Raw genomic sequence first — 22,179 nt, forward strand, 5'->3', positions numbered from 1 at the left:
GTTTAACTGAGGTGGGAGAAAAAGCATCTACCATAGCCGCTCGTGTAAGATAGTTTCATCCCGACCCTCGCGCCGGGTGTTTTGCGGAAACTCGGTAAACCTCGTTTCCGCAAAACACCCTACGCTCGGGTCGGAATGAACCTATCTTACACTCTCGGCCATGGAAGATACTTATAATCTCCTTCCTATGACAAAATTACAGTTGTATCTTATTTTGAAATAATGAACAAACAATAAGCATATCGTGAATGAATCATGAACATTCAGTTTTTATGTTGAAGCTAACCAATTCAAGTCACTGTTAAAGCTGCACTCTCACAGATTGAACGTTTTGACAACCTTTTTTATGTTTTGTCTTGAAACGAGCCATTTTTTGCGATAATCCATGGAAAGCAGTGATTTAAGAATGCTGACAAAGAATTATATTTAAGTTCATTTTTCTTAAGCCATAAAACATTAATTTTCGAACGGAAATATGCAAATCTACGATCTGATCTTTTGTCAGTAATCTTTTATCACTGGTTTGCAGATATTTACGCAAAAATTTGCTCTTTCCAAGACAAAATAAAAAAAAGTTGTAAAAACGGTATATCTGTGAGAGTGCAGCTTTAAGCGTATATTCGTCGCAAATGCGTTTTGCGGTGGTGGAAAAACCAAAATCCGGGTTCAGATTATAAACATATTTATTATCTGAACCCGGATTTTTGTTTTTATGTTTATTGTTTGATCATTATTTCATAACATTAAAAAATGTTACTGCAACGGAATACTCCGAGCTTTAAAATCTTGCATAGTGAATGTGAATATAATACAATTAATTATATGCTCCAACAATCTGCTTTGATTGATTATTTCTTCCAAGTAATAACGTTATCATTCATTGTAAGACATTGATATGTTTGAAACCAACAACATTATATTAAATACGTGCACACTTTATATCACTGATGGCTTGAATTGATATAATTTGTATTCCTTTGAAACTTGTCTGGATTATCTGACATATATTTAAATTATGAAGGTCAAAGAAATACTGATTGTTGTACTCTTTAGCACAATTTCAGCAAGATGCCGTGAGTAGTTTTTTTTTACCTTTAAGTGACTTCATGTCCTGGTTTTAATTTGAATGTATAGTGATTTGGAGATTCAGATAAAATTTTTGTCTATCTAAACACAATAAGTATATTATATGAGCCCTAACACGCGATTTTTGAGCCTTCGAACATACTTTAATAAAAATATTTATTTGGGTGTGTTCAATGACATTTTGAAAGTAATTCTAAAATTTGTATAACGATACCCCTATAATTGCGTAAGATTTAGTTATTGCAAAACAAAAAGCCAATAGTGAAATCGGACGCATAATTAAAATTATCACTATTTCAAATACCCTATAATTAAAGCTTTTATTCTAACAAGGAACCTTTACGGAACTTTATAATGGAAGTTTGATTATTCATTTTAGTAGATTTTAACATTCATTAATGCAGTCAAAATAAGTCGGGACGAAAGCCACAGTAATGGAAACATTATTAAGGAATTGTCATGAAGCGTAGATATGGAGAAATTAAAAAGAAATAAAAAAATCGTCGAATGTGCGTACGATACAAAGTGTGCGTGCGGAACGGTAAGAGCGATACGTTGGGGTCAATGATACTGACTCGTCAAATGTGCGTACGATGCAAAAAGTGCGTGTGTAACGGTTTTCGCACTTTTTGGGGATATTTCTTTATCAATTTCATTGGAAGAAAATATGCCATAACGCATAAAATTGCGTGATGCGGCTCATTTATGGCTTAAGTTCTGGAATTTTACTATAAACAAACATAATACCCTTAGCCTGCATTATTGGTTAGCATTTTTATTCTGCGACGTCATTTACCTACATGTTGTAAAAAGTGCTTTGCATCGTCTATAACGTGTAAAAATATATAGATAAATATCAGTATTGATAACACTGTTGCATTTGATTTGTGCTAAACCGCTAAAAAGAGCACTCTTCTCACTATATATGTGCAGCTCTGATGCTTAGAAATTCAGCTCTCCAGTCTACTGATTTCATGATGAAATAACAAAGCACTACACTCCCAGTCGCGTACTATCCAACGGTATGTCACGGCTGCCTTTAGCTTTATTTTTGGATGTATGACTAATAGAAATAGTAATCGTGCAGGGACGGGTGTGGGGCCAAACTGATTTGCTTAAAAGAGTCATTTTGGCCAAGAAATGTGTTTTATTATTTTGGGCAAATTATCACTACAAAATGCATTTATCTTGTCCTGTTGATCTCATTTGTTACTCATTATCCTCATTTTGTCATGTGGTAATTTCGTCATAGTTGAGATATTTCTGTGTTTATTCTGAATGTTTACAATATTATACGAAACTATATTAAAATTCAGTGAAACTCAATCAGTCTTGCATTAAATGCTTTTCAGTTATTTATTTTAAGACTATCAATCTAGATACTACCGGTATGCAAATATTGTCCGCATGATTCATTCACGACTTCAAACGTCGCGTCCTCAATAAGATGTTAAGACCAAGCAGCAGAAACTATACTTCTATCTTAACAAGAAAAGGGTTCATGAATCGTAACAGAGCCCTTTATTCTATAAAATGGCTGACATCTTCATCTCATTTGACAATATTTTTCATGAAAATAAATAACATCCTCGTCTGCTTGAAAAAAATATCTTCAGAGTTATTAATTGCTCTAAAATATTTTGTGAACGTATTTAAGGAAATGTTATGTGGAGCGTTCACACCGTAGGTTCCCTTTAACAAGCGCCAGTATAACTTTGGATGTTTAATTCGTGCATGTTATAAAACATCATAGGCCTTTACAAAAATAAACGAACGGACACTTTTCTTATATATACTTCTTGATTGTACCATCGCTGATCTGTTTAAATTCCCTTTTATCAATTCTGTATAAAATAAGTTTACAATAAAAATCCTGTCGTTTATCTTAAACAACATAATCAAATAATGGGCTTGACATTCCTGATGTATTACTATTTACATAATTGGTATTTTCATTATTCAGCGATTTGCGATTTATATGCAGTTACTTATGTCAGTTACAAAGAAATTGTACACTCTTAAGATGTGGAACTAATTCGCTTATAGCGAATGTATGTGATCAAAACGGCCTTCCAAAACTTACAGAATCTAACAGCTAAGCTGATATTCAAATTGATTAACATAAAACTGTTCATGCTAATGGCTTTTCTTTCTGGTCAAACAGCCTAGTCCAATAGCTTTTCTTTCTTGTCAAACAACTTAGTCCTAACAGCTATACAATATTAGAATCAAAGTGCTTCGGAATGTACATTCAATTAGTTTCATAATAAACATTTTTTTCCCCCTTTTTTATAGCTTTGCCTAATGTGTTTTCCAAGCTATAGATAATGCGTATTATATTGATTAATGCAATGTGTAATGAATTACTATATGTAGAAAAGTAAACCTAATTTTATCAATGATGTTGGTTTGTACCGTTTTGTGAACACTTTTTAAAGGGACTGTACACCAGATTGGCACCAAAAAAGTTTTTTCTTTTTAACGAATCTCAGGACAATTATTTAATAAAATGTTTTACTCTTTCATATCATAATTGTAAAAAAAAAATACAAAAATGTAAAAAAAATCGAGTCGGAGACCGGGTTCGAACCGATGTCGCCAAAATTGCAGTCTAGTGTTGTATACACTGTGCTACGAAGGCTTACCCTACACTGTTGGAATATCTAAGCTATATACCTAACTTGGTAATATCACGTGATAACATCGACTAGCCAATCGCGCATAAGGAATGAATTCTACTAGGTAAACATACCTAGTAAACTTTTTTAATAGAAAAATACAAAAAAACTGCAAAAACAAATTAATTGTAAACCATGTGGTACTTCAGTTATTAAGTTTCAATGCATTGTACACATCGATACCAAGTTTATGTCAGTTTTCGACAATTTTCTTTTTCCCCCCGCTTTTTCATCATACGGTGTACAGCCCCTTTAAAATCTCACTGGTGCCATCACGTGACTTTGTGCTGGAAGGTGAATTTTCATTGAGATTCTCCGGAAACAAAGTCATGGTGATGTCTCGTGTGCAACGCTCATAATGTACCCTCCCATAAAACTATGTAACTGAAGCAATTCTCTTAATACGGTTACACGTTATGACTGGTGTCGCATATCTCACGTACTTGAGCTATTTGGTTTGCCAAATCTACATAAACTCAAATATTTGAAGAGCTATTCAAATAATCAGATACCTCTTGAATCCAATAAAAGAGAGCTCCAATTGATTCAATGATAGCATCATTTGCGTTTGGATAGCTCTACAATTCAAATGAAGATATATACAAATCAACTGGATTGCAGGTGTCTGCAATTGAATTGTAGAGCTCTATAACTCAATTCGAGATGTCTCGAAATCCTTATTATATCACGTATTGTTCTGATCTAAATTTAGCCGAATTAATGCTCTCACTACTTGAATCATCTTCAAACAAATACGGATTAGTACGGATTTGTTAGAATTAGAGCTATCTACAATTGATTTGTTGCCCTCATTAGTTGAATTAGAGCTATCTACAATTGATTTGAAGAGCGCTATAATTTATGTAGTGAGAGCAACAATCAATAGCTATATAATGATAGCAACATATAATTAGAAACCTCTTTAAATCAATTAATTGTTTTGAAAACGTCTTCAAATCATTGAAAGAGGTCTCTAATCATTTAAAGAGGTCTCTAAATTTTTGAGGTTTTTTAATAGTTGGATGACATGAAGTAAATTCTTAATGAATAAGAGTGGGCGAAGTGAGCGCAGCGTTACTTCAGGTCATCTTACTGACTTAGATTACAAGCTCATTGGCTGATACATTGGCAACGCAAAATCTGACGCAAGTAGTGTGTATTGGCTGAGTGGCAGTAAGAGTAGGCGGATCTTTTAACACCCGTGAAAGGTGAAATTCTTAATTATTTGGTATAGCACTAAAGGATTGCATATCTGCAATATCATTGGCTTAAAATATAGGTTGTATTCTTAGTAGATTTTGCGTTCCATAAAGCCCATCACCATATTTTCGCTTTTCGGAAAATATCAATAAAACTTACAGATAACTTTCGTTAAATTTATCAATTTTACAGTTTGTTGTCAAAACAATAAAATCTATCTAAACTATTCATGTCCCACTTTCTGCTATCAGCTTGAACTTGTGATTGCCATAATTGGAAGTAGTTAAAACTAGTCTGGCATATCTGACATGAGTTAAAATTATGAAAGTCAAAGAAACACTGATTGCAGTGCTCTTTTGCACATTTTTTAATAAATGCGGTAAGTAGTGTTTGTTTTCTCTTATCCTTTTATCATATAAGAGAGTTTGTGTTTGTTACCCTGTATGCATAAACACACATATCAGAACGGGAACCAGTAAAGTAGGAATCGTGGCAAAAGTGTAACTATGCGCTAACTCATTCGGAACTCCTCGGCCATTGTCCATTGAAAACAGCCGCTTAGGCGGTTTACAATGTCAGAATTCTTTACGTTTAACTACGCTGCAAGTAGATCGCGTAGTAATTTCAATTTAGCAGTTAAACCTAAGGGCTTTACTCTTGGAATATTGATTATTTATGCAATAAAACATTTCAAAGGGAATCAATTTGAACTTAGTAATACATTTAACACGTTAAAACCCTAAAATTAATTAGTAGTAGTATAATAGTTTTACGAACTACTTAAACTGATGAACCGGCATTCATCCGAGGTTGTTTTCGATGGAAAATGGCCGAGGTGTTCCGATTGTGCGCTCACTACGTAATGATGATCAACCCGCGTTAATGCAAGACAGAATATTGAAACTACATTTCCTAAATTAAATACAGATGGCGCTATTCGCTTCGCAAACTACTACAACAATCACATGGTCCTACAACGGGCTCCTCAACGGGCGAACATCTGGGGGTTCGGTACCGCAGGTGTTGCCGTAAATGTGAAAATTGACGGCCTCGTTGTCTCAACTATCAACGTTGGCGCAGACGGCGTGTGGAAGACGCTTCTTCCGGCTACCACGGCAGGAGGACCACACAATGTATCGGTTACCTCTAGTGACGGCGGCGCCGCCCTGAGTGACGTCATGTTCGGCGACGTCTGGGTGTGTTCCGGTCAGAGTAACATGGAGTTTTCGCTGTATGGGGTAAGGTCGTCTAACACAGAACAAATAAACACTATATTTTTATAACGATAAGCAACAGTTATGTCTGGTGAATTTATAAATATCACACATACATAGTGTTCTTATTTATTTTGCTTTTTTTGCCTTTTAGATAACGAACTTTACCGCGTATATCAATGCTGCTCAATCGTTACACAACATCCGGTTGTTCCGGACGGAACATAAGGTCGCCGACGTCCCTCAGGTTGAACCTGTGGTGAACACACAGTGGACGATACCAGGTCACAGTACGTACATAAGACCGTACCAAATTCGTTTCAAGTTTAACGAATTTAAATCATAGCGCTTAAAGCGCTGAAAGGCTTTCGTCTTGTAGCGTTTTGTAAGTATAGTCATGTTATGCCGGATATGAAAATTTGTGTGAATATTTCTAAGTTTGCCACAGTCAGAGCAGATTGGTAACTAGGTAATTTAGATGTAAATTGAGTCGTTGACCACCGCAGTTCTAACAGCGCTTGGTTTGATTTGGTTTGACGTTAAAAATGTTATGTCGATTTGGCGATGATAAATTCCGAGAAGCGGCCTACAGCCTTACAACCTCTCCAATAATTCAACAACTTGAGTTTATTATTTAGGGCACGCGAGGTTTCGCTTCTTGGTAATTTGCTCGCTTGAACTACTGCGTTCTTAAAGCATAAACCATGATTTAAATTGTATCCTTGCATTGTCTAAACAATGGCTAGTCAACTTTAATCTCGCTAAAACAGAGGCAATGTTTCTGACCTATTGTCGAAGAATTAGCCCAACACTTCTTTTTAATAACACCTTTGTTCAACTTGTTGATCACCACAAGCACCTTGGTTTGACACTCAGTAAGGATGGGTCTTGGCACCAACATATAACTAATATCATCGCAACAGCGTCAAGAATTCTTGGTACTATGCAATCAATTCTCTCTCTCTCTCTCTCTCTCTCTCTCTCTCTCTCTCTCTCTCTCTCTCTCTCTCTCTCCCGTTAACTTATCTTTAAGTCAATCTCTTACTATTTCAAAACATACAATTGATGATTATCATGGAATTTTATTTATTTATGCACATGCAAATTGATCGTGTCATAACTCTTCAATATACTGTAAACGATAGTCTGACTTACTGCGGGGAGGTCCATTTACGAACGTTGTTATAACTTGTGGCCCAACCCAATTGTATAATTATATTGTTTGCCGAAATGATTTATATTACGTGTGTATATTATATACAATAAAATACGATTAAACTAAACTAAGCATAGACGCAAGAAACAATGCGATCAATACTTATATTTACATTTTAAATAATTATTCATTACGATTGAAAAATAGCAGTATCCTCTGTGGTTTAGGTATTTGCTCTTAAAGAAATGTAACCTACAGCATTCGTATAAAAGGACAGCTGACATTTGTAACGTCGTACATCATTGGTTAAATGACGTCCCGCTAATCCAATCGTGGCGCAAAATTGAAATAAACAATGACGTCATACATGTAACTCATTGTCTACTATTCATTATTAAATAACTATTAATTATTAGCCATTAAACACAGCATTTTAGTACAAAGGCCTCCTCTTTAACAGTGCCAATATCTATATCAGTTAGCGGCCCCTGGCCGAAAAGTGATATAGATATAAAGCCCGCATTTTAAAGAATTTGATTGGCGAATTAAACAGGGCCAACAAGTGAGAGTGATTCGCAGTTGGAAATTCGGAAACGGCAGTCATTTTATTGTAAAGTCAGTATTAAAACGTTATATTTTTTTAAATAAATTTAATGTTTAAACTTTGAATCCTTTAAGTGCATGAAATTATTTAATACAAATATATTGGAGCAAATGTAAACCTTACAGACGACGTCCATACAAGCTCATTCTCGGCCGTATGCTTATTGTATGCCCTGGAGCTGGCCCCGCATCTACAGCGGCCACTGGGGCTCGTTGAAACCAACTGGGGAGGCACCCCTGTGGAGTCCTGGTCCTCCCCTGACGCCCTCGCAAAGTGCCCGCAACAAAAACGCCGGTGAATATGCACTCAATGTACTTCCATTATCATTTAACTGCAAAGGCTGTTTCCATATCTTTGTTCACCGTTTATTTAAGGAGTAAAATCTGTGCGTTTTCATTTATTCTTTAAATTTGCCAACACATTGAGACATCTCTAAGATAAGAATCATTATGAATTTGGCCCAAGAACATCAAGCATATGCATATAGTAAACGACAGATTAACATTCATATTTAAGCTTGTCAGTCGGCAAATGATGTCCGTTTGACGTCAGGAAGATGTCATGTTATAAAGCGCAACATTAGGAGCGCATTTGATACACTCAAGAATGGAGTGCAGATAATTGTATATAATTCAATTGATTATCGAATACAAACGCTTAAAAAGTAACATGACACTTAAAATGTGTGTATCTTTTTGGAGAAAAACATGCGAATTGACATGAAAAAAAATTCAAATAGTGTTGCTATGTACTTTATATGTATTTCGCATGTATGTAATGTGAATATGATATAGACTGATGTGACGTCAATCTGGCGTATGATGATATAGTAGGCCCAGAAAGTTTACAAACCCGATATCAAAAGTTTACACAAACAATAATTCAACCAAAATGTTCATTTAACGCTATTTAAAACCAATATTCATGTTCAGTTAACCCATTTAAAACCACAATTCCTGTTCAATTAACCCGTTAAAAACCACTATCATGTTCAGTTAACCAATTTAAAACCAATATTCATATTCAGTTAACCCATTTAAAACCACTATCATGTTCAGTTAACCCATTTAAAACCACTATCATGTTCAGTTAACCAATTTAAAACCACTATCATGTTCAGTTAACCAATTTAAAACCACTATCATGTTCAGTTAACCCATTTAAAACCACTATCATGTTCAGTTAACCCATTTAAAACCACTATCATGTTCAGTTAACCCTATTTAAAACCACTATCATGTTCAGTTAACCCTATTTAAAACCACTATCATGTTCAGTTAACCAATTTAAAACCACTATCATGTTCAGTTAACCCATTTAAAACCAATATTCATATTCAGTTAACCCATTTAAAACCACTATCATGTTCAGTTAATCATATTTAAAACCACCATTATGTTAAGTTAACCCTATTTAAAACCACCATTATGTTTAGTTAACCCTATTTAAAACCACCATTATGTTAAGTTAACCCTATTTAAAACCACCATTCATGTTAAGTTAACCTATTTAAAAACCACCATTATGTTTAGTTAACCCTATTTAAAACCACCATTATGTTAAGTTAACCCTATTTAAAACCACCATTCATGTTAAGTTAACCCTATTTAAAACCACCATTATGTTTAGTTAACCCTATTTAAAACCACCATTATGTTTAGTTAACCCTATTTAAAACCACCATTCATGTTAAGTTAACCCTATTTAAAACCACCATTATGTTTAGTTAACCCCTTTTTAAATCACCATTCATGTTGAGTTAACCCTATTTAAAACCACCATTATGTTTAGTTAACCCTATTTAAAACCACTATTCATTTTAAGTTAACCATATTTAAAACCACCATCCATGTCCAGTTAACCCCATTTGAAACCACCTATCATGTTAAGTTAACCCAGTTTAAAACCACCATTATATTTAGTTAACACTTTTTAAAACCACCATCCATGTCCAGTTAACCCCATTTGAAAACACCTCTAACCATTATGTTTAGTTAACCCTATTTAAAACCACCATTCATGTTAAGTTTACCCTATTTAAAACCACCATTATGTTTAGTTAACCCTATTTAAAACCATCATTCATGTTGAGTTAACCCTATTTAAAACCACCATTATGTTTAGTTAACCCTATTTAAAACCACTATTCATGTTAAGTTAGCCATATTTAAAACCACCATCCATGTCCAGTTAACCCCATTTGAAACCACCGTTCATGGTCAGTTAACCCCATTTGAAACCACCACCCATGTCCAGTTAACCACATTTGAAACCAATATTCATGTTCATTTAACCCCATTTAAAACCACCATCCATATCCAGTTAACCCCATTTGAAACCAACATTTATGTTTAGTTGACCCCATTTAAAACCAATATTTATGTTCAGTTAACCCTATTTAAAAAAAACAAACATTCATGTTTAGTAAACCCCATTTAAAACCAACATTCATGTTCAGTAAACCCCATTTAAAACCACCATGATTCATATTCAATTAACCCCATTTAAAACCAACATTCATGTTCAGTTAACCCCATTTAAAACCAACATTCATGTTCAGTTAACGCTATTTAAATACATTTGTACCAACATTCATGTTTAGCTAACGCTATTTAAATACCAACATTCATGTTCAAGTAACGCTATTTAAATACCAACATTCATGTTCAGTTAAATATGATGCTCAATTAACGCCTGCAGTTCTCTATCTCCATATTTCAGTGCTATAAACGCTTACACGCCCTCCGCCTTGTGGAACGGCATGGTGGCGCCTCTTCTCCCTATGACCATATATGGTGCTATCTGGTACCAAGGTATTTGAAATATCCCTAGGTCTAGTTTCAGTCGGAGATGTGACAAATAGTGATACAATCATAAACATAAATACAAACAAACATTTATCAATATATATATATATATATATATATATATATATATATATATATATATATATATATATATATATATATATATATATATATATATATATTTAGACCAATCCAACCTTTGGGTAACTTTGATGCAACCTTTGGGAGACTCGTGTCGCCCATAGGATATATGTTGTGTCGCCCAAAAGTAATTGTGTTTTTTTCTATCAATTTATTTTTTAAAATAATAAAACAATTTTGCAAACGATTTTGAACGCTTTAAAAAAGGTTCAGTCATTAAGCACTAATCAGCAGGAATACCATTTAAAGAAAAATCATGAATTTCAAAAAAGTGTGTATATTTTGAAAACAACCTTTGGGATACATTTAAATTTTTATCAATAATTTTCTTGTCATAGTTATATGTTTTAGATAAGAATTCATAAATGTAAAGAACATAATATTTTTTAACAGAAAAGTTAATTGTGTTCAACTTTAAAGATTCCGAAATTACCTCAAAAAAATATTTTCGAAATAAGCGTACGTTCCGTGTTTTCGTGTCACCCAAAGGTTAATGTATATTCAATGCTTTGCAGACTATAATAACGACATGAACTTTTCGTTGTATTAGTTATTTTATTAAAAAAATAATAAACACAAATGACAAAAGTGTTTATTATAATTTATAATAGTTGTATTTTAAAATGTTTAATTGGACATTCGAACCAAACGTCGAGGAAGTTTCAATTTGGCCTACAGTCACTACCAAGGGTGACGGACCTGGGTCACGACCTGACGCAACTATTTGTGAATAACGAATGGCAATTATGGTCGCATGTGCTTCGTCTCTTTATTACAGAAAACCGTGTTCTATATCTATATACTGATATAAATAGGAACAGTTCATTTCAAAGCCATTTAAGGTACATATACTTACAAATACGTTCGGATATGTTACTTCAGATAAAACGAATATAGCCGAGTTGCAAGTCTATTCTAAAAAAGATAATTAATCTTATTTACATGACTCATTTAAGCTAAGAAACTATGATACATCTAAAAGGATTATCACTTAACTACTTGTACAAAGCATTGAATCGGAATTCAAGTATATTAAAACAGGTTTTGGTGGTTGATTTAACAATATCTGTATTGGAGAGTAAAAATATACACTTATGTACCTGCACGTCTTATTTTATCATGCTGATATGTTTGTCTTGAAGCCTACGAAATCTGTGATTTTATATATACAAAAGCTGTCATCTTTTAATGCTACTTAACTGGTCTGGATCTACACAAACATTAATCAAAGGTAAAAGATTGTCTTTATGGAATGCGTAAGGAGTGCATGCTGCTGATAATCATTCTATAAATTGTGTTCAAATCGTACAGGCCATTAATAGCCTTTTCTAATTCCGTTGTCAACAAATGTTGCCGAAATCATTAGAAATAAAACAAGTGTAATATGGTATTTATTTTCAATTTATACTTCTTGTTTATTGGTTTACAGGTTCAGTTCATATATGCATATTACTTTAGAAAAAGAACGGTATAAAAAAGTAAAACACAAGTTTAATTCTGTTACTTTACTGTTTAACGCGTAATGATGCGTTAATAGTGAATGATTAGATGACTGGCTGTTTCCCTGTAATTATATGTGTGAACTATTATCGGCGAAACGAACTGCGAAATTATGCATTTATGAAAAATATTTCTTACTTATAACAAGATTATAAACGTATATTCAGTAGCTAAAACCGTACAAAACATAAATGACTGGTGGGTCCTAGGATAATAACAGTAATCAAGTATTGTCTCATAAAAGAAATACCGTTTTATGCTCCTTTGTTTCATATTAAAGACGGTGTCCTTCATTATATTTTTTAATTATATTTCTTAATTTTGATAAATAGAAACACTTCTTTCAATTGAGGTTACTCTTATTTGGGCGTGAGAGTGAATCTTTAAATGAGATCTTTTGTCAGTAACTATTCAACTAAATTTAAAACACATGAAATGTCACAGAAGTCCTCTCTTGCTTAATGTCCAAAGAAAGTCCAATTCTAAGAATACTAAAATATGATTTTTGCGAACATTCAACAGTCAATCGCTTGAATCCTGAACTGAACGACGTAGAGACAACACTAGTGTCCCGTCTGACAATGACTGGCCGCTGACACTTAAACCGAGGAATTCGGACTTCATTGAGTAGTTCCATTGTGTTGTTTGCATTACCACTTCACAAGTAATGCATGAAATATGTCTACCATATGCAAATGAATAGTCTTTAAATGCCAGACCCTTTACTCATATCATGTATGTTTTAGTCGCTGTAAATAACTCATGGATACTTAATTGCCTTTATATAAGCGTAAGTAAGAGTTAACATTTTCAAGAATAGCATAATACTTGTGTCTTAGAGATACTTGTTTTTAAATGTTGACAATTAAACGTGTTTTAGCATGACTTTAAAACCGAGTATATAAGGATATATGTTCATGCAAGTCGTGTTTTATTACTTTGGAATACACAGTAGTTAACTTTTAAATTGAAATGTGAAAAACACCATAAATATCTTGAAATGTCGATAGAATCTCTGAAAATGAAGCAGTGGGCGTGATGGTAGGTCAAGGGGGGTTTGTGCATTGTACAAGTATGTGCTTCTAGCTTCTATACCGACAGAATGATATTTTTTGATAACATTGATATATGCATTTTCTCAACATTTAGGTTCTCAACTATGTTTAATCTTTATAAGAAAAATATTTTGGGTTTTCTTAATTATTACAGTATAGAATATCGGTCACTAAGTGTGAGGGCCTAGACGCGAACCCAAGCAATGACCTTTTTAAGCTTTATTTAACAGCTGAAAGTGATAAGATTAACTTAGTTGCAACCTTCAGACAATATAAGTCAGAAACCAAAAACTGTTAACTCAAAATGGCCCCTAAACGGTCCAATATTAAGTATCCAGTATACTATGTTTCCTAGATAAGCAATAGTTCCACTCGGGATTAGGATTCGAAGCAGGGTCTCTTGCGAAAGAACTATGCCGCACAACCGCATGGTGAGAATGACTCATTTCTATATTTATATGGTAATTGCCCCATTTGCATTATCGTCACTTTCAAGTGTCGTGGCACCAACCTCGCACTCACATCTAAGAGTCAATGTCAAAGTTTGTTAACAAATACATTTTCAATACTTATCCTTCCGGCCAGCTCTTCAGTGTAAAGCTTGTTTTAAAGCTTTGTGGTACTTCTGTGGGACTGATCAAACCATTTCTTAAGAGCAGAAGGTGATGCGCCGAAATCTCCTTTGTTATGATTACATGTTATTTTTAGCAGACTGCAGACGCCGCACAGTTCATCTCAGGATTTCTCATTTTGACGCATATAGGTCTAAAACCCATGGGGCAGTGGACATAAATTATGGTTGATCTTCCTACTTTTATCGGTAATGTTTTCTATGAAAAATTATTGAATGAACTTTTTATTTTATTTTATTTTTTACAATTTCAATGCAATAGTTATGATGTTCAAATTGAAATGAATATTTCAAACCACGTTTTTATTAAAAGCCAAATAATTTCCTTAGGAAAGATGAATCCGCCCGAAAAAGAACTTCAAAAGTATACACTGTCGAAGAATTCACTTTTCAAACGTTATTTGTGATATGATTTTCGAATTTTAAACAATACGACGAATAAACAGTTATTGTTGCTAAGACTAAAATGCACATGGGCGATATATAAGTTTCAAAATAATCAGATCGCGTTGTCAGCCGATTAAATCTTCGATAATAAAATCAGGGTCCCATATTACTGTGACGTCAGATTTATCATGTACCATTTTTAGACCTCCGGCCCCAATTGCTCGATACATCTTAAGTCCCTTAAAACAGTATTAAGTTCAGCCGATTTTTTTGTTTGGTTTAATTTGTGCCATTTTACCCTTTTAAGCGTTTTGGGAATTCGAAAGGGAATTATCTGTATGCTTATCACAATGAGCTTTTTTTCGTTTAGATAATTGTATAAAAGTTTGCTAAAATAATATCTTCAAAGACCAAAATAATGGTAAAAAATCCAAATGTTGCGCTTCTTCAAAAGTTGTATTGAAATCCATATATTTCAGTTCCAATGTGATACGCCTTCACTGTATACTTATTGTACAATTAGCGCGAAATATCTTAATTAACTAATCAGTAAATTTCACTTTCTTCACTATGGTCATTTTAACACTGGTTCAGCCACACGTCAGAGACTTTCTGAATGCATGCAATTGCGTTAATATATCAATGCACAACTTTCGTCAATTTGAATTGAACTTATCAGATGTATTTAACAGGGTATTTATTTTTATTAAATCCATGGCGCGATCATGACTCTAAAAAGCGGCCGTATAAATAACTTTCATGTTTTTCTTAGTTTAGGGTTAAGGTCATCATTGTTCATGTCAAATAGTCACTCAAAAAACACCGGCCCGTTTTAGTAGGGCATGCACATTAGATATAACATTTAAAGTATGAACACATTATGATTTTTAATGCAACAGTACACACATCCTCATAAAATTCTGATGAATAAGTATCCAAAGTGCAATAACGGGGTTATAGCAGGTACAACCAAACATAGTTGTGACCTGCAGAATGTCTTTGTCTCACGGGCTAATTCAAATTTCGAGCATTTTCAACTTTATTTAGTAGTGGCGGGTTTGAATCAATGCTGAAACAGATCCAGACTACTACGTTCAGGAATGGGTTGTGAAAATGTGGTGACAAAATTCGCCGTCTGTGATATTGTGCAAACAATGCATTTTGCACTTCTTGTTTTAACAATCAACCCAATAACAACCATTCTTTGCAAAAGTGTATATCGTAACATTGAAGATGACACTTATTATCTGCTTGAATTGGATTCTTACAACCCCGGACCAAGCAATTGGTGTGCATCATAATATTACCTTGTACATACGTTCAAATCCCCTTTACACTGCAATGTTCACAGTAGTACTGTAGGTCTATTTTGGACGTTATACACATATATTTGTTTTCCAGCATCTTGTTCTCGGATACAAGTGTCGGTCGATATCCGTCACAGGTTAGTAAAATTCAGAGTTAAATGGACTATCAGGCGCGTAAATATAGATATACGAGTACTCGGCTGAATCCATATGATATTGACACAAAACAGACAACGTTGCAATACGCATACTTGACTACCTGATGTTTATTTCAAAATACTTAATAAAGCACCTCAGAACGACCAGAATTAACCAGATTGCACGGTGGTTTACAAATGTTCCGAGGGGGGGGGGGGTGCAAGCACATTCATCAATAGAGGGCTAGCTACGCGCCTGACCATGGCTGTAAACCAAACACTAAGATATTCGTATTGGCATGCTTTTGAACGTGTGTTTGGTTTTACCTAAGATCAAGGCCTTCCCCTAGAAGACACGTGCAAGTATTGATGGATGAGTGCGGGAGGCGGTGTTCACTCTTCCGTGCGTATTTGTTTTTAAATGCCAATTGAACAACAACATAAAATGATTGCTTTGTTGCCAAAAATTGGCCTGCCCAAGATGTCTCTCAATCACAAGGGCAAGAATTTTGATAAGTGGTATGTAGCCTCATATTTTTGCTGTTAACTAACAAAAATCAAATAATATTCCTTTGGCCAAAGCATGCCTTGGCCTTAGTAAATAGCGTCTGAAGTAATAAAAATAAAGAAAATTTCCTGAAACCGCAAGTCGCAGACCCTTGAAATAAAGTTTTTGAGCATGGTGTAATGGTGCTTTACACAGTTTGTTCAAATTAAGGTTTTGCTCTCTAGACAGGCCCTGTGTGGTACAAGGATTTCCATGTTCTTTTTTAGTCTTATTTTAAAAATCTTCTTTAAAATTTGGCCGAATAAACATGCACTCTCACTCACACTCCAACCACAATCCCGTTAGGAACACTCAAGTGATCACTTGAGTTGAATGAATGGAGTGACACTCAAAAGATCTTTCTGTTTTCAAACGCCTCGCTTACACTCCATCTCATCAAATGACCAATTCAGTACAAATACATGTATGTTTTCATGATCATATCGGATTATCTTTTTCACTATGGTGGTGTTTACAGTATTTAATGTTAACATCTGTTTTGGATTGTGAATATTTAAAAGAACAGTTCCAAAATTCGTTAAAATTCGTTTTCTGTTTTATTTTTTTTGTTTTTTTAAATATAACGGTAACAACAACAACAACAACAACAACAATAATAATAATAATAATAATAATAATAATAATAATAATAATAATAATGATAAATATAATAATAATAATATCACTATATGACAATAATAATGATAACATAAATCCAACTGATTGTAGGCTGGAAAATACATATTATTTCTCTGACCAAGGTCTGAAATGAACATGTTGCGTAAAACCATGTACGTGAAGTTAGCGGCCTAGAAGCATGAAGTTTGAGGCCTGGCGGCCCCGCTTCCTAGCGGCCTAACAATGTTTCGTATTTCAATATTTCAAACTTTTAATATGCGTTCTTTTCAACAATGATAAATTCGATGTTTCTATTCAAAGGTCAACGTTCTTACGAACATATTAGCATATTTCCTTATTTATTAGGCTGCTGGATTGAGTTGTATCGGAATTTTAGACCGCTAGGCCACCAGGCCGTCAGGCCCCAAGATTTACGCTGCTATGGCGCTGGATTGCTCGATCAAGTTTTTCAAACAAATGTTAATAATCGCTCCAGAGTATTGCATTTTGCATAAAAAACCCAATGGTTTTAGCATTGTTTTAGAAAAAACTAATATAAAAATGTTTTGAATCAGAAATAATATAAGGCCGCTATTATTATATAATTGTGAATAAAACATTGATTTATCATTAGTTTCCAATTAAACACATGCACAATTTCTTTGAGATAGAGTAAAAATTTAGGACGTTAGGATGCCAACTTCACGCCGCTAGGCCGCAAGGCCGCTAATTTACGTCGCTTGGCCGCTTACCTCACGCCGCTTCGCCGCTTAATTCACGTACATGAAGCTGCATTTTATTGCAGCCATCGATGAATTGCATCCATCAAGTTTGCTGAGCGTTTGAGATCAGCACAAAAAAAAAACAAATATGTGATTTTGCATCCTTTTGAAAAATTGATTTTTTTTTTAAGTCCACGTTATTGAAGTAAAATGTACTTCAATGGATTATCCCGGTCTCTTGAATATTATCTGGGAACGAGCGGCCTTGCGGAGTGGTGGCCTAGCGTCCTACTTCTCTACTTCAATGCAGTTGAACATTCGTTTCATTTTATGAAAACAATGATTAATCAAAGCATATGTATTCATAGATTAACACAAATCATTTTTATATGTGTTTGCTTCTTAAACAATACTTGTTTACGAAACAATCAACACTCTAAAGCGAGTATAAAACAAATTTGATCACCAATCCATTTAGGGACAATGCCGGTATTCGCTTAAGGATATTGATTTGTGAATAGGAACATAAGATTAATTATTGTTTTAGAAGAAAGCGCCTATATAACGTTTTGAATTAGGAAGCAATTTTAGGTGGCCGCTTACTTCACGCCGCTTGGCCGATATGCCGATAGACCGCTTACATCACGTACATTGTAGCTTTGAGGTTTTACGCAACATTTTTATTACAGAGCGTGGTCAGGGCATTTATATTATTATTATTATTATTATTATTATTATTATTATTATTATTATTATTATTATTATATTTATTATTATAAAAAAAATCCTACATCACTTGAGTTGTTATTCACTCCGATGTGTTATTTTCACACCCGAAGCCGATTCATTCGCCCATTCTGTCCATGTGTATTCGACTTAACATTTAGTATTTTTAAACGCTAAAAAACAGTTTTTGCAAACAAACAAAAAATAAATTTATACACGAAAGCACATTAATTAACGTGATACATTGCATAACGGCTACATTTTAAAACACACAAACACGTGCATTTCAATGCGTTTTGCATCATTTTGTGTATTTCCAAAATGTTTATTCAAGCGATTGTTTTAAAATATTAATTTGAAATTATAATAGTAATTGTCTTTTATTTGACACCATTTCTAACAATAAGGTACCCAAATCTTATTTAAACATATTTTTTTATGTTTACTGAAAACACCACCATAATCCGAAATGATCATGAACAAGTACATGTATTTGTTATTGTATTGGTGACGTGATGAAGTGGAGTGTTAGTAAGGCGTGTGATTACGAACATACCTCTTGAGTTTCATCCCCCTTGTACCACTTAAGTCACTTCAGTGTTCCTTGTGGGAATGTGGTTTGAGTGTAAGTGTGAGCGGCTGTTCTGAATTTGTCCCTTAGTTCCCGAATAATGAACATAGCAATACATATAAGATAGTTTGACAAAATATATTTTAGTTTTCCATTGCAAAAAGACAGCAAACAAGCTGTTTAAGTTTATTTTCTGCAAACATTCAATTTCTTGCTTGTAATACCATCCGCATACAGGACAATCATATTTTGTATTTCAAAGGTACATGTAATGCTATTTACATTCATGCATAAGAAACATGATGAGTCCTAGAATGGAGAACTACATAGTTTATTAATCTTCGTGAATATTCATTTCAAGCTTAATGATTTGATGTCTATCGTTCAAATACAAAATTAAATGTTTTAAGGACTTATAGCTAAAAATTATATATTTTAATTGATGCTTAAGAACTTCGTGATTAAGCTATTCAAATACTATGATATTTTCATCCGGATGGGGAAATCAATTGTCTGCATTCGAAAGGATTATTGGAGTTGTTTTGGTCATGTAATTAGACATTGGATTAGTATTCATTCTCATTCATCAGAGGTTTGATAACGGTATTTCTAACGCATAGCATCATCACTTGGGTAAAGAGATTAGGTTGTTTAAGCTGATTAAGTATGGTTCGTTCTCAAATGGTTTGACACGTTCTCAAAGGTAGATAAACAAACACTGTTATTGATATCTACTGTATAAACATACACTTCGCCATTTTCCCCCAATCCTTAAGATGCTGGTACAGATAAGTTGATACATTTAGCAGTTAGTTTCCTGCTTCGAGTTTCCAGCCTAGCTGTTTTACACATAAGCATTACAAATTAAAGTGAAGTCAGCCATCATTAGGGTGTTATTGCATATTAGATATAACAATCGAGAATATTATGTTGTATTTATATTGATTAACTATTATATTAGAAAAAAGTGGTCTAATTGAATGCATTAGAATATTGCTAAAACTAATCGGGTATTGTTTTAATTAAGTGCACAGATCTTTGTTCACAAATCGAATCGTAAAACCAATGTGTTCAAAATCAAGTTTTGCATGCATATTATATTTTATTTTTTACATACATATATAGTTCATTTGTAATGATTTTTCTTGATTTAAGATGTAGAAATGCCCCCTAACAAGTCGTACAGTTGAACAACAAGATTTTCAAAATTACATGCATAGCTTAATTTAAAAGCTGACTTTTGTATCAGAAATAAAATAATCATGCATTTGATTCGATTACATTTTATAACTTAATAAGTTTCTGTTGTTTTTTTAATTAAATTAAACATGCAGTTTAATTGGGCAGCAGCCCCTGCACCTTTTATTTCCCAAGCATAATTTATTGTCTAAAAGGAAGGCAACCGTCTGAATTTATCATTTTGTATTGATTTAACTTAATTATTTCAGGAAAAAACCTTTAAACTTCAAACTGAGCTGAATGTTAAGGGGGTACAAGCGCCACATGAAACAATAGGCCCAATTTTGATCAAGTGATGATAACTGATACAAATGAAAAAGATGATAACTACAACCAGAAGCCAATCACTAGATTGGATAAGCCGAAATAAAAAGTATAACCAAGTTATTAGCATATAATATCATCGTAGGAGCCAGTTAGACAAAAATGACTTAGACTGTTTAATGGTGAATTGCTAAATAACATGTGAATATTAGATATATATACAAAAGTTGTCTACGCCTATACCCCTTTTCAGAAATAGCGATATGGGCAACGGTGTAAATTTATCCTTTACACAATTAAACGAAATAGGTATATATGCAAATTTTAAGATTGAAACTACTAGATGGAGGTGATGTGACGCACAAAGACCGGGTACTGGTACGTAGGGAACATATAGGGCTACCATCTGATACCAGCCAATAAGGGCCAGCTTTGAGTCAAGTTGACTAGTAATGAGTCTTAATGTCAGGAACCGCGGAATTTGCTATTATACGCGAGTATGTAGACTCTGGGCTGGGAGGATAATAAGTGCGCAATGTGACTTCCGGAAACTGGATACAGGCAGGTAGGTGACGTTTAGTTTACCATCCGGACCCGAACCAATAAGGGAGGATCGGGTAGGTCTACTCAAAATGACTTTAAGTGTCAAGGACCACAGAGTTTTCCTTTATAAGCCAGGGTGTGGATTTTTGTTTGGGGTAAATACTACTAGATGGGGTGGTGTGACGCCTAAAGACTGGGTACCGGTACGTATGGGACATCTAGGGCTAATACTTGGTATAAGCGAATAATGGCACCCAAAGGCACCGTGTCCTGGCTTATTCGCTCAAAGTATTGGTTAAACATTTACCAGTAGATACAATCGCATTTGTGCAAATGTGAAGAACTAGAATTGCCTCTTAAACTAGTTAGAAGATGGTTGTTATTAGTATGATAAAATATGGAGGAAACGCCATAATAGTAGTATATTATAACCTCCAGTACGTCTGGTGTGATTTTGACGTCCGTATAGGAAGTAATTATTAAACAGCGACCCCTTATGAGTACGCTCTGCTATATTTGGTTACCCACTTCGTTTTAGAAAATGTAAACATTGTTATGCGGACGATATAATTTTATTTTATTTAAACAGCATTTTATAGCGCCTATAGTGGGTTCAATCTAAATAAGCTTGAAACATTTAAATGCAAATAAATAAACATATATTTGAAGCGTTCATACATTAAAATTCTTATTATTAGGTTAATGATTAAGTCAAATGTATTAGACAAAGAATAGGAAAACCATATCTTTTATTCACAAGAAAAAGCAAAAAAAAATAAGTTCAAGTTATATTTCAAAATACATATACATTTATAAAGATACATATAACAGCAAATTCACTTTTTATTAGCAAAAGAAAAAAAATGATTTCGAATGCCATAAAGCATAAAAAGTGAACTTGCATAATATAACTTTCATACTTATCTTCAGTGCATTTTTATGGGGTTGTATATTGATTTATTGGTTAAGGCTTTATACCTCTCAGGGTGTTTACATAGATTTCTTTATAAGAAGATGCAAACCGCATTAGCGGATACGGTTGTAGA

General features: G+C 33.8%; 1 protein-coding gene across 1 annotated transcript; it reads left to right on the forward strand.

Moving 5' to 3' along the window:
- Positions 1-761: 761 nt before the first annotated feature.
- On the forward strand, positions 762-10,816 carry LOC128232021 (sialate O-acetylesterase-like). The gene is made up of 5 exons (XM_052945358.1): positions 762-1,073; positions 5,892-6,202; positions 6,333-6,468; positions 8,064-8,232; positions 10,660-10,816. The coding sequence occupies exons 1-5, from the start codon at positions 1,016-1,018 to the stop codon at positions 10,757-10,759; spliced, it is 774 nt and encodes a 257-aa protein (XP_052801318.1). The 5' UTR covers positions 762-1,015; the 3' UTR covers positions 10,760-10,816.
- Positions 10,817-22,179: the final 11,363 nt, after the last annotated feature.

The sequence above is a fragment of the Mya arenaria genome, chromosome 4, assembly GCF_026914265.1.
Source record: "Mya arenaria isolate MELC-2E11 chromosome 4, ASM2691426v1".
Classification (NCBI taxonomy): Eukaryota; Metazoa; Mollusca; class Bivalvia; order Myida; family Myidae; genus Mya; species Mya arenaria.

What these genes read in the sequence shown, in the direction of transcription:
- LOC128232021 (XM_052945358.1), top strand. Translation starts at nt 1,016, where the DNA reads ATGAAGGTCAAAGAAATACTGATTGTTGTACTCTTTAGCACAATTTCA. An exon ending in CACAATTTCAGCAAGATGCC is followed by an intron (nt 1,074 to 5,891) that starts GTGAGTAGTTTT and finishes AATTAAATACAG; the next exon opens with ATGGCGCTATTCGCTTCGCA. An exon ending in TGGAGTTTTCGCTGTATGGG is followed by an intron (nt 6,203 to 6,332) that starts GTAAGGTCGTCT and finishes TTTGCCTTTTAG; the next exon opens with ATAACGAACTTTACCGCGTA.